The sequence below is a fragment of the Salvia hispanica genome, chromosome 6 (assembly GCF_029641045.1).
Source record: "Salvia hispanica isolate PSC_SH4W2 chromosome 6, Shi_PSC_v1, whole genome shotgun sequence".
In the NCBI taxonomy this organism is placed as follows: Eukaryota; Viridiplantae; Streptophyta; class Magnoliopsida; order Lamiales; family Lamiaceae; genus Salvia; species Salvia hispanica.
The window spans coordinates 11,416,466-11,428,406 of NC_142697.1; the positions used below are offsets into that span (position 1 = coordinate 11,416,466).

The 11,941-nt window shown below is 37.2% G+C and overlaps 2 protein-coding genes across 8 annotated transcripts; one reads left to right on the forward strand and one right to left on the reverse strand.

Annotated features, from left to right (window-relative positions):
- Nucleotides 1-891: 891 nt before the first annotated feature.
- LOC125204936 (heat stress transcription factor A-7a-like) lies at nt 892-2,449 on the forward strand. 2 transcript variants are annotated; one of them, XM_048103711.2, is made up of 2 exons: nt 892-1,229; nt 1,627-2,449. In XM_048103711.2, exons 1-2 carry the CDS (start codon nt 966-968, stop codon nt 2,368-2,370), a joined length of 1,008 nt encoding a protein of 335 aa, XP_047959668.1. In that variant the 5' UTR covers nt 892-965; the 3' UTR covers nt 2,371-2,449. The 2 variants fall into 2 exon arrangements, 1 of the variants encoding a protein (XP_047959668.1); XR_016132522.1 differs by lacking the exon at nt 892-1,229 and adding an exon at nt 1,256-1,490 and having other exon boundaries at nt 1,627-1,650.
- Nucleotides 2,335-9,510, reverse strand: LOC125204935 (serine/threonine-protein kinase CTR1-like). Of its 6 annotated transcripts, none has more exons than XR_016132521.1 (17): nt 9,366-9,510; nt 8,763-9,281; nt 8,299-8,600; nt 8,078-8,222; nt 7,158-7,261; nt 6,555-6,763; nt 5,600-6,037; nt 5,430-5,470; nt 4,855-4,923; nt 4,680-4,780; nt 4,506-4,590; nt 4,316-4,414; nt 3,753-3,821; nt 3,533-3,664; nt 3,123-3,217; nt 2,606-2,769; nt 2,335-2,366 (listed from the first exon to the last, which is right to left on the reverse strand). XR_016132521.1 is itself a non-coding variant. In XM_048103710.2 (17 exons), exons 2-16 carry the CDS (start codon nt 9,216-9,218, stop codon nt 2,658-2,660), a joined length of 2,457 nt encoding a protein of 818 aa, XP_047959667.1. In that variant the 5' UTR covers nt 9,219-9,281; nt 9,366-9,510; the 3' UTR covers nt 2,368-2,495; nt 2,611-2,657. The 6 variants fall into 6 exon arrangements, 2 of the variants coding, with proteins under 2 accessions (XP_047959667.1, XP_088916587.1); XR_007173671.2 differs by lacking the exon at nt 2,335-2,366 and adding an exon at nt 2,368-2,495 and having other exon boundaries at nt 6,570-6,763; XR_007173670.2 differs by lacking the exon at nt 2,335-2,366 and adding an exon at nt 2,368-2,495.
- Nucleotides 9,511-11,941: the final 2,431 nt, after the last annotated feature.

Genomic DNA, 11,941 nt, shown 5'->3' on the forward strand with positions numbered 1-11,941 from the left:
CATGGCAGCCCAAATAAAATATCTTCGACAAAAATCTTATTATACGTGGACAACCGTGAAATGTTTATTATATTTTAGATTACTTTTTAAGTTCGTGTCAAGTAGGATAAAAAACTACGTAGAAAATCACGTTGATTTAATAGTCACAAGTGGGATAAAAAATTCACAGAAGTTGATTGGATGTGGTGATTGACCTACCATAAGAAATACTCCCTCCGTCCCCGATTAAGAGTCACACTTTTCCATTTCGGTTCGTCCCCAATTAAGAGTCACACTTCATATTTACCATAAATAGTAAGTAGGTCTCACATTCCACTAACTCAATTCACTCACATTTTATTATAAAACCAATATAAAAAATTGGATCTCACATTCCACTAACTTTTTCAATCAGCTTTTCTTTATATTTCTTAAAACTCGTGCCCGATCAAAGTGTAACTCTTAATCGGGGACGAAGAGAGTAACAAATAAAATTTAAAATTTGCGATATTTTAGACCAATTTTAAACTTCGTGAAAAATACTACTAAAATTTTACCAAATTACATGTTTTTAGGGACCAATGTCCCAAAAATAAATAACTGCACTAAAATCCAATCCAAATCCGGAGGAGTTTCAGTGAAACCTGAACAACAATACAACGTATTTGGGCAAGCGTAGTTTCACAACGGCCCAAGTTACAAATCTACTAAAACAGAAAGGAGGAAAGGCCCATATTTTCATGCAACAGGAAGACTTAACTCTTAAGATCTGAAGAAAATATCTACCCGAATCGCGACAAATGCACAAATGCCAAAGTTTGATTGGTTGAAAAGAAGATATAGCAATGAGTGAAGTGGCATCCACCGCCTTACTATTTATGCCACCAATACCTATAAATATAACCATCATCTTCATTTCACTTCAATTAAAGATCATTCATATTCCATTTTCTCCTGCACCATCACTCAAAGAAAAAAAAGAATCAATGGGCGTTCACAACATTCAAACCCCGGGCACGCCACCCGTGTTTCCGAAGCCGATGGAAGCGCTGCACGAGACGCCGATTCCTCCGTTTCTGTCGAAGACGTATGATCTAACGGATGATCCATCGCTGGATAGAATAATATCGTGGGGAGACAAAGGCAAGAGCTTTGTGGTGTGGGACCCTGTGGAGTTCTCAAGGCTGATTTTGCCAAGGAATTTCAAGCACGCCAATTTCTCCAGCTTCGTTCGTCAGCTTAATACTTATGTGGGTACTATCTTTTCTTTTAGTTTTTGAGAATGTTTTGCTGTTTTCTTCATTTTTTTTGTGAGGATTCATGATTGTATGTTCGTATTAGCAAAATTGTAGTAAACGGCTAGGTTGCTCTGTAATTTGTCAAATTTTTGTATAGGGTTGTAAAATATTGTGTATTTCTCCGAGTTCGGAATTGTAAAATTTTCTGGAGATGATCGTGAATGCTGATTGCTAAATCGTCGCATAAACCTCCTCCCAAGAAAACAGTGACAGGTAGGATTTCTAATCTATTGAACTAGACATTTTTTTGTGTAATACGAGCATGCTTGCTTGTATTTGAGTTGTGCATATGATGAAATGAGTTTGTTTTTGAGCTGTGTAGAGAGATATAAATAATACTAATGTGCAGGGATTTCGCAAAATAGACACGGATAAATGGGAGTTTAGGAGTGGAGGATTTGTACAAGGGCAGAGGCATCTATTGAAGACGATACAGAGACGGAAATCACATCACCGGCTTGAGGGGCCATCTACCGCATGGCAAGCTGAGATTAGAGAGTCGAGGAGGGAGAGACGACTAATGATGGAGGAGCTGATGGGATTGCAGGACGAGCAGCGCCTTATGGTTCAGCATATGCAAGTGGTGAAGGAGAAGCTCGAGGCAGCAGAGACGAGACACAAGCAGATGATCTCATTCCTGGCGAGATTGATCAACTCGAGCATTCCTTCATCCTCTAGAACAATGAGAAAGTTCGTGAAACATCAGACCGAGCTCTGCAGTTTTGATGTGACACCCGGCTCTGATCAACCATCACTGCACCAGGTCAGGGGAGATGAACTCATCCATGCCCCGAAGAAGGATGGCTCGGTTGGTGCCATGAACCCCACAGCCGACGAGCATTTTGCCTCTTCTCCGCAGAATGTAGTTGTGGAGAATGGTGTTCCTGGATTCTTGATAGCAGGAGACGCGTGGAGCATGGGCCTGGAAGCTGGTGATCCGTGGGGTTATGTTAGCAATTACTACGATGCACCGGATTTTGGGGTTGAGAGTGGGCTTTTAGATGTTTCGGAAATAGGGTCAATGCAGCTTGAAGGATGTTCAGACATCAAGGAATGGTTGGATGAAGAATCTCCTATTAACAATAGACCCTAAACCAACATATGTTTTATTATACATTTTGTTGTCTTAACTTAATATACAAACACATGCATTTGCCAATTGGCATTGACAATTACACAGCCAAAATAGAAACCAAAATTATATATTTACACTGGGTCCTGCAAAAGAAACCAAAATTATAAAGAGAACTTGAATGATTAACTATTTTTGGTTGAGATGAAAACCCTCAAATGCTAGGCAAATAAGAGGAGGTTGTAGACAGACAAACCTTACATCATATGAATCTGAAATCGAACCAAGTTTCCTCGATTCATGCAATTTCACATCAGCAAAGGCATTTCAGCAGAACCTGGCTGAGTTAGTGCTGAGTTCTTAATGAATGGTCTCAATGATTCCATGATACTGGAAAAGGAGGGTCTTTTCCAGGATTCCCTGCATATTTAGAGATCAAAGTGAGTAAAGATTATTATGTTCAACTCTAGGATTTGACACTAAAAAGTGGTTTGTCAAGAAACTCTCTTGTGCTAAAATTGAAGCCAATAAAATGTGCATTCAAGTAAAAGTAGTGAAAATGCCTTTGAACAAACAAGACTGACTGACAGAGTGGAATATAATTCGCAGTGAATGGAGCATATATCTGACCAAATTCATTTGACTTATTTTGATATAACAGTCGGAACATTGGAATAATCTCAGATTTGCATGTGCTGAACCTACGTGCCATTATATAAACCCGAAACATTCCCAATTCTGAACTAATATACTTCAACTGGATAAAAACTCACTTGGCCCAGCAAGCCTCGATAATGGCTGCTACTTCAGGATTCACATCTCGGGGAATTTCAAGCCTTTTTCCTTTAAAACCAACAGCTGCCACAACCTACAGTGATTAAAATACAAAAACATCGTCCATGCTCAGATAAGCTTACACAGTAAACCATATAAAATGACAGTTGCCTTGGGTGTTAGAATTTAGAACAGTAAAACAAGTTTGGTATACAAGCAATCCCCAAGAGGAAAAATTCACCAGGAGAACAATTTAGGCATCAGTATCGGAAATTTGCGTGATGTCCAATTTAGGAATAAGAAGTCTGGGGCGAACAACCAAACAGAAAGTAAAACTATTTTTAAAGATTGGTTATACAATGTGTATCATATGATGCTCTATCCCTGAATGCAAAGCAAACTGACCAACCTGTGCAGGCTTCAGGTTACCCCAAGGTTGCTGCAATGTTGCCAGCTCCCACAAAATAACACCAAAACTGTATACATCTGATTTTTCATTCGATGGTTCATCACGGAGCACTTCAGGTGCCATCCACTCAGGCTATATGAGAAATGAATGAAGTTTTTTACAATGAGAGGAAAATGCTGACAAAGGTATCCGAAAATTATATATGAGCAACTAAACTTACAGTTCCAGCAGCAGACTTGGATGAAAGAAATGTGTTTGCTTTTAAACGGGAAAGACCAAAATCACAGACCTGATTGAGACAATCCACTATTAAGGAACTAAAAAGAGAAAATATAAAAAAAAGGTCATCTAATGTAGTCAGTTAAATGTGAACAAGGTCATATACAATTCAAATGAAAAAATTTATCAACATAAAATGAAGTTATGATCACAGAAATGCAACAGCTCATGAGAGGAACCAAAATATTTTCATGTTCGGTTTCATTCATGCAAAGAGGCTTGGTTTTGTTAATGATGAATTGTCAGAATACGGCTATTCATTTGTCATTGTTACAGAGAAATATACTCAGACAGCTGAATATTAGGATCTGCTACAGAAATGATCTATGTACACCATGATATGCATTATGCAGTGGAAATCAAATACTACTCCTTATTTTCCCAAAAAAAAAAAATTCCTGCTTACTTGTCAGGGTAGTGTACAGTCAAAATTAGAATAGCTTCATATAATGAATGTCTACCTAAAGACAAGGTGCATATACATGCTGAAGATCTCCCTCTTACCTTCACAGTATACTTTTTATCAACTAAAAGATTAGGAGATTTTAGGTCTCGATGAACAACTGGAGGATTGCGTTTGTGAAGATAGTTCATCCCTTTTGCCTGTACAGGAGGGTAATTGAAGAAATCAGAATGTTAAGAATAATTCATGATTGGCCCCGAAAATAGCTTGGCATGGGACTTGGGTTAATACCACATCATAAGCCATGCTCAGACGGCGTTTCTCATCTAGTACCTCTCTTGCACCAGGTTTATGCAAAAGTCTGTAAAGACTACCACTGAAAGAAAAAGGTTAAATACAAAGTTATAATTTGTAGGGTAACTACGAGTAGCATATTAAGGGGCATTCGAAATTGATAAAAAATACCTTGACAAATATTCTGTAACTATAGACAAGTTAGGTGGTTCTGTTACTGCACCCATAAAAAGCACAATATTTGGATGCCTCAGTCGTTTCATAATTGCCACCTAACAGAAGCAACAAGACATCTAAAATAAAATTGTAGTATAAGCCAAAGGATGATCGCATAGGACAAACTTACCTCTCGTATAAACTCTTTGAATCGCTCTGCATGAAAGTCTTGTTCCATGAGAATTTTCACAGCAACATCCTGGAAAGGCACCCACTCTTGTAAAATCAAGGCAAAAGTACAATATAAGGTGATACAAAATATTCATATTTCAATAATGTGGTAATAGAGGCTTCTGAAAATTCCTGATATTAAAAAGTCTATAACATCCAGTCTTCAGTATCTACAGCTCAAGAGAACTGTCTCTAGATGCTTTTATTCCTTAAGGCAGCCTTCTTGGGCCAGATCAAGACACCTCAGTCTCAAAGAAGTGTCGAGTTCTTAGACATGCATTTCCGTTAACTTGTCTTGAGAGTCAATATTTCTCCTCATGTTAATGAAAAATGACGAAGTCCTTCAATTTATGGTCTTGGCTACTTCCCATCTATAGATTGTTATGAAACCATTTGCAAACCCCAGGCTTCCCAGAAAATAGCCTGATCGGAAAGATAATGGATGTCTAATTGAGGTGGACAACGGCTCATTCAAGGTCAAGCTGACCAGACACCTGTAATATATCAGAAAAATTGAAAAGATAGGTCACTTACACATCCATTCCACTCAGCACGATGAACTGTCCCGAATGAACCTGTAAGAGATCAGATATACATATTGTCATGCACATAATATATAAGATCTGAGTACTGGTTTCTCAAAAACACTACTGTTAAAATAGTGTATCCTAACCAATTTTTTAAGAACGACCAAAAAACTATACCTGCCCCAATTATCTCCTTTACAACAAGATCGCTCCATGGAATGTTTAGATCATCCACATAGAAGGTATATTCCCTTGATTTAGATGGGAATAATTGACCTCCTTCACCAAACCTTGAATTTTTGCTTGTTTCTATTCTAGGACTCAAGAAGGGAAGAACTTGAGCATTTCCATGCCCTGATTGGGGAAGAAGCTTCTCAGGGATCGATTCTGAGAACGTATTTGAGGAGCTCATAACTTCCTGAAAGTCGGATGGTCTGGAAAGCAATTGGCCTTGACCGTGAACCTTGATCCAAGAATTTGTGGCATATTGTGGTGTGATAGAAATCTCCTCATGAGAGGTTGAGCTGGGTGGGCAGCTGCTCCTATCCATGTAGTTCCCCTCTGATTGTTTATGATGCATGGAGTTGTCAGTACCTCCCTTATTAACAGTTCCAGCTATCACCAAAAAAAAACATTTTTTTGCTTAGAAGTTTCAAGTCAACGAAACAAAAAAAAAGCAAGATCATTTATGCTACGGATAAACAATGATCAATTACTGAAAATGAGTGTCTCCACAAAGTAGAGGTTTTGAACCAAAGAAAGGTACCGAAAGAGCAAGGTTGCATGAATTAGTTCAACATCATGTTTGGAGAAAAGATGAGTGTTGAGAAAAACCTGAGGAATCAGGAAATAGCATAAAGTGAATGAATCTAGGAGGTCATATTTGTTTCCTAATTAATCCAAAAACCACAACTGGGTCCATTCTGGATATGACCATATTGTACTTACCATTTTAAAGAATCACATAAGAAAGTAATTTGGTTCAATGGTTCTGCAATGATATTTGGGTATGACAAGGATCTGAAATATGGCCCTGCTCTCATATGACTCTACCAACCCATTTACAACCAAATAGTCAAAGGCTTCCAGATATGCAACAAAGAGAAATATCAATTCTAAGATATTGGAGTACCTGCTAAAAACTCACAGAATTCAGAATTAAGAAACTGAATATCCGAGAAGAACTGTTTGGCCAGCAGCCTAAAATCAGTTGGAGATTCCACCTGCCTAAATCGTGGAAAGCGTAAAGGTGATGAAATTGAGATAGTAGAAGGACCGTTCAGTAATGAATCAGGCTCATATAAGCACCCTGGTTTCTCAACTAAATCGACAAGATACTCCCTGTGCATCAGAATAAAAATTGATGGTTAGAACAGAGTCACAGACATATATCAAAAGTTAAGAAGAACAATGTAATGCCAAGAGGACTATGAACAGCTCCTACCAAAGTCAAACAACTAACAGCTTATAAAATCATGTTATGTGAAATATTATCTTCCTCCATCCTAGTATACAAAATAAAAGGATAAAACCCTGCATATTAGGATATTATGTACTACTACTACTACTTTTTTCCTAATCATCGATTGACAGTGTTTACAATTGATTCAGATGCAATGAACAATAATAAATATCTTAATCCAGATTTTACACATGTTGAATAATGGAATTAGTCATAACTTATAATCATTCTACATCGAACAATGTGAGAGTGATGGCAACCTCAAATATATACCTGTCAAGCCCAAAGCGAACAAGGCACGACGAAGCATTTTCTCTAGTACAATATTTACACCCCCTTGCAATTCGACATGGTAACCCAATACCATCAGCTAAAACCTGACAAACAAAAACATCAAAAAAAATTTGAAAGCGCACCTTTAAGCAAAAGAGAACAGTGCCACGACAGAGTTCATTCAGAAGACTGCTTCTAGCTTAAGTTGAAAGTGCACCACACAGAACCAGATTAAATTCAAAGGAATGGTGTCTGAAAAAGAAGTTTATCATCTCAATTTCTTTATTTTACTAGGAAAGACAAGTTGTTTTCTAACATGCAAAACCTTGAATAGGAAAGAAGCTACAGCTGTTTCATGATTGAGGATTCCCTACTATAAGCAATATAAAAAGAATATTTTCAGCTTTCATTGTTCCTCTATTTTTTGGTATGCGACATCTATTACCCCAGCCCTTGAACAAATCAGTATACTCCTGAAATTATGGCCACTGGAATCATTTAGGCATGCAGCGAACCATTTGATTGGGACAAGCTTGGGTTGGGGATTACAAATTTTTTTAATATTTCTGAAAAACAGGTCAACTGGATTAGATTCAACTGAAGTTTAATGTTTTTTTTTTCAGGGCTGAAGAATGAGGATTATAAAAAGGTGTATGAATGATTTTAATGCCTCACCGATGGCTGGCTATCAAATGTGGGTGTGGGCTTGCTAGGATTTTCTATCCCCCTACCATTCAAAGATAGGGCAGCCCTACTGTGGCCCAGAGAGAGAGAGAGAGAGAGATCAAACTGTATATTGTAGCAAGCCAGAACTACTCGGATTTGTTGTATGCAATCTCCATAATGGATTACAACTTCATTACAGTGTTTATGAGTGCAATCTACCAAATAATTTCAAATAAAAAGGTATAAATACATACTTTGAATAGCAGTGTGCGATGTCGGCAAAGTCCAATAGACAGACTGCCAACAGGGAGAACTACTGAACCCATGCAATCTTTTAACTCATCAATGCACTCTTTCCAAGGGGTGACCAAATTATCTTCCCCGTTAGATGCTGCATCCCTACAGAAGGCAAGAGAATAACATTATATTAGACAAGAGGTCATTCAAATGCAGAAAAATGAGCTTATAAGCTCACCCCATATGATTACAAACTAGCTTTGCTAGCTGTTCAACAACTTCCTTTGTGGTGATGCAACTAGATGACAAGCCATTAGTTCGATTGTGAAGTTCTTTCAAGCTAGGATCACCCCGTCGATCTACTGAAATCACTTCAACTGAAGAAACACAGGCAGGATCAACGGTCCTTAATGATTCAAGGGAAGGAATGCGGCCACTTTCCTGATGATCAGAGCACACAGTCCAAACATATGGATTCATCCCATGAATCATGTAAAATCCATCAGGTACTCGATCGAAGTATGACAAGCAACCATTTATCTGATACAAACCAATGAATACATTAAAAAGATGGAGAACTTTCAAATGACAAATTGACAAAAGATAGGAAAACTATACATTAATTAATACTACTCCTCAACGGTAGCATCAGTCGAGTAATAGGGAAAAAAATATAAAAAAAATTGAGGAGTAGTTTTGTACCCAATATCGATGAGAAATCTCGGAAGAAGCAATGGAGACGGCTTCGTTAGGCACAGGATGCAACAAATTAGGATCATCAGCACATGTAGCCTCAGACGAGAGACGAAGAGCCAAAGTGAACTGCAACTGGTAGCCCTCCTCCGTCTGCTGAGCCCAGCTTTTAGAAGAGCCAAAAGCCCTGAATTCGCCAACTCCATCACTCAAATTACTACTGATACCGACGTCATCGGGGTTGGAGAGCGAGGGCGCATAATAATCCCCCGATAACGAGCTCTCGGCGAAGCTGCTCCCACTCGACTGCTTCTGCGGCGGCGCTGAAATCATTCTCTGATCAATCGCGTCCCAACCAAAGGCTGCTGTGGATAGTGGTTGTGGATAAAACGGCTCGTCGGGATTTTGGCTTAATAGAGTGTAATTAGATCGCCGTGCAGGAATTTCCATCGAATTGCACTTCATAAAATCCGATACACGGCCATTGCCGCCGGAATACTTGGTCAGTGTTTTTGATACAGTAATATTCTACATTTCATTAGAGAGGAGTATTTCAATAATGTGGTGATGAATTTCAGAATAAGAAACAGATTTGGATAAATAGATTCATACTTTGCAGGTTGCCGTTCCATCATCGAATTATTGTAGAATTTGTTGGTCGGCACTATTCCAGAAAAGGAAAGATATTCAGAGTTAAATGATTTGGAAGTGGTTTGAAAGGAGAACAAACCATGGGCGTTTTTCTGGTTTTAGTTTCAGGGTTTTTTAATTTGCTTCATAAATATTTTTCTTCAAATAATTATAATTTGGGATACATACTCCCTCTATCCAATAAAAACATGTACTCCCTTCGTTCCACGTTAGAGTATCTCCATCCGTACTCTTAAATAAAAGCACTGAAATGGGCCCAGACCCACTTTTATTCCTTGTCCTTAGGCAAGAGCACAACACTCATATCCATGCTCTTCCGCAAGGACAAACTCAAGGGTCCCACCATTCTATTATTCAATTTAAATATTTCAATTTCTAAAAACATTTCTACAATATAAAAATTCATTAAAATATAAAAATTACATAATTAAAATCCTAAAAATTAAAAATTACATAATTAAAATCCTAAAAAATAAAAATACATAATTAAAATCCTAGAAAATAAAAAAAATACATAATTAAAATCCTACACATTAAAAATTACTACATAATTAAAGACTAAAAAATACCTCCATGGAAGACTAGTCCTATATCCTCAATGTTCTTCAGAGACACCGTATAATTGGGAAAATTGAAAAAAAAATTAAAAGTGTATAGAAAACGGATATAATTTATTGGGAAGTGAAAAATTATTATTATTTATTTAAAAACGATTTTTTTAATTAATTTCGATTTAAAAAAAATAGAAAAAAACAAAATCTATGTCGTTGGCCAATCGCAGCTAGCCACGTAAGCCTGCTCAGCGGCAAGGACGTGATCTTATTTAAGAGCACCGCTCTGCCGCTGGCAAGGACGGACAACGTGCATTGGGGTGAGCAGCGGCGTCCTTGCCGCTGGCAAGGACGGACAACCTTACCGATGTGGATGCTCTTAATAGAATTATTTTTCTATTTTGGGAAGTTCAAAGTTAATTGAGTCATTTCTATTTTTGGTAAAAAGTAATTCTCACTTTTACTTTATTCTCTCTCTATCTCTCTTACTTTTTCTACCATCCATTTAACACACTATTCTTTAACTCTGTGCCGAAAAGAAATGTCTCTATTAACAAGGAACGAAGAGAGTATATTTTTTCATCAATTAAAAGTATTGACATTTATATTCGAAAAGTTATGTCAATTTATTACTCATATGCATCAAGTTATTTACAACTTGTATCTCATTAAAACACTAATAATAATGGGGATCCTACTATTCATTAACACTACTTTTTTTTGTTTGACAACAGGTGTACCGAATCCACCTTTGACGGAATTTGACTCGACCGGGTCTGTGGATTAAGACGAAAGTCTCCCGCTACCGGTAATCCTGCTCGACCGGCTTGCAGATTATGGCCGAAAGTCTCCCAACGGATGGTGGGGTTTGAATCCATGAGCTCAAGGTCACCACAACTCCGCGTTGTCAACTGCGCTATGACTCGTTGATCATTAACACTACTTTCATTACACTTATTCTATCTTAATTCTCATGTTATATCGTATAGCCATAATTTTATGTGTGCGATGGAATATTATTAATCCCAAACAAACTACGCTTTAATTGAATCCTTGCACTTTAAAACACTCCTGTAGACTGTATGTAATTTGGGTTTCAATTTTTCAGCCCAATAAAATATTGGATTGGTCCTACCCAATGCAAATTCACTATTTTCCTATCTATTTTCCTTTTCTATTCTTGATGTTCTTTAAGAATTCAAGATAATCTGTTTATAGTCACGTAAAAATATTTGCACTTTCCATTTTCGTTCGTCCCGTAAAAATATGTGCATTCCCATAAAAATATGTGCATTCCATTTTTGGAGAGTTATATCAATTTAATACTATTTTAACTACCGTTCTCCTCGTCTCTTTTAGTTTTGTACCATTCTCATCTTCTCTCATACTTTACCAATTTGTCTTAATATTCATGTCATATCTATTGTCCATATTTTTATAGGAGTGATAGAGTATTATTTATATTATATAAATATTCAAAAATAACAAAATTCAACTTGATTGAGAAATTTATACTCTCCGCGTATAGGAGTCTCATTTCTTTCGGGCACGGGTTTTAAAAAATGTTAAGAAAAGTTAGTGGAAAAAAGTTAGTAGAATATGGGTCTCACTTGTATATACTCCCTCTGTCCCAAGTTACTCGAGTCGTGTTTCATTTTGGATTGTCTCAAGTTACTCGAATCATTTCTTTTTTTGGCTAAAAACAAAACATCTAATCACGCATACTTGGTTCTTTCTTTTACTTTGCTCTCTCGTCTTTTTCTTACTTTATTCTCTTATCTACATTATTTATTTAACTCATTAAACACAACTTTCTTAAATATCATACCGAAATGAAACGTCTCAAGTAACATGAGACAAATGGAGTATTAGTTTTAAATGGTACGTGAGTGGAATGAGTTGGTGGAATATGAGGTCTTTTTACCAATTTATACTCCCTCCGTCCCATAGTAAATGTCACACTTTCCTTTTTAGTTTGTCCCACAA

Excerpts from the sequence above, each read along its gene's own strand:
- LOC125204936 (XM_048103711.2), top strand. The coding sequence starts at position 966 with ATGGGCGTTCACAACATTCAAACCCCGGGCACGCCACCCGTGTTTCCG. Across the intron at positions 1,230-1,626 it reads TTCGTCAGCTTAATACTTAT|GGATTTCGCAAAATAGACAC; the intron begins GTGGGTACTATC and ends ACTAATGTGCAG.
- LOC125204935 (XM_048103710.2), bottom strand. The coding sequence starts at position 9,218 with ATGAAGTGCAATTCGATGGAAATTCCTGCACGGCGATCTAATTACACT. Across the intron at positions 7,262-8,077 it reads ATCGCACACTGCTATTCAAA|GTTTTAGCTGATGGTATTGG; the intron begins GTATGTATTTAT and ends TTTGTTTGTCAG. Across the intron at positions 6,764-7,157 it reads GTTCGCTTTGGGCTTGACAG|GGAGTATCTTGTCGATTTAG; the intron begins GTATATATTTGA and ends TCTGATGCACAG.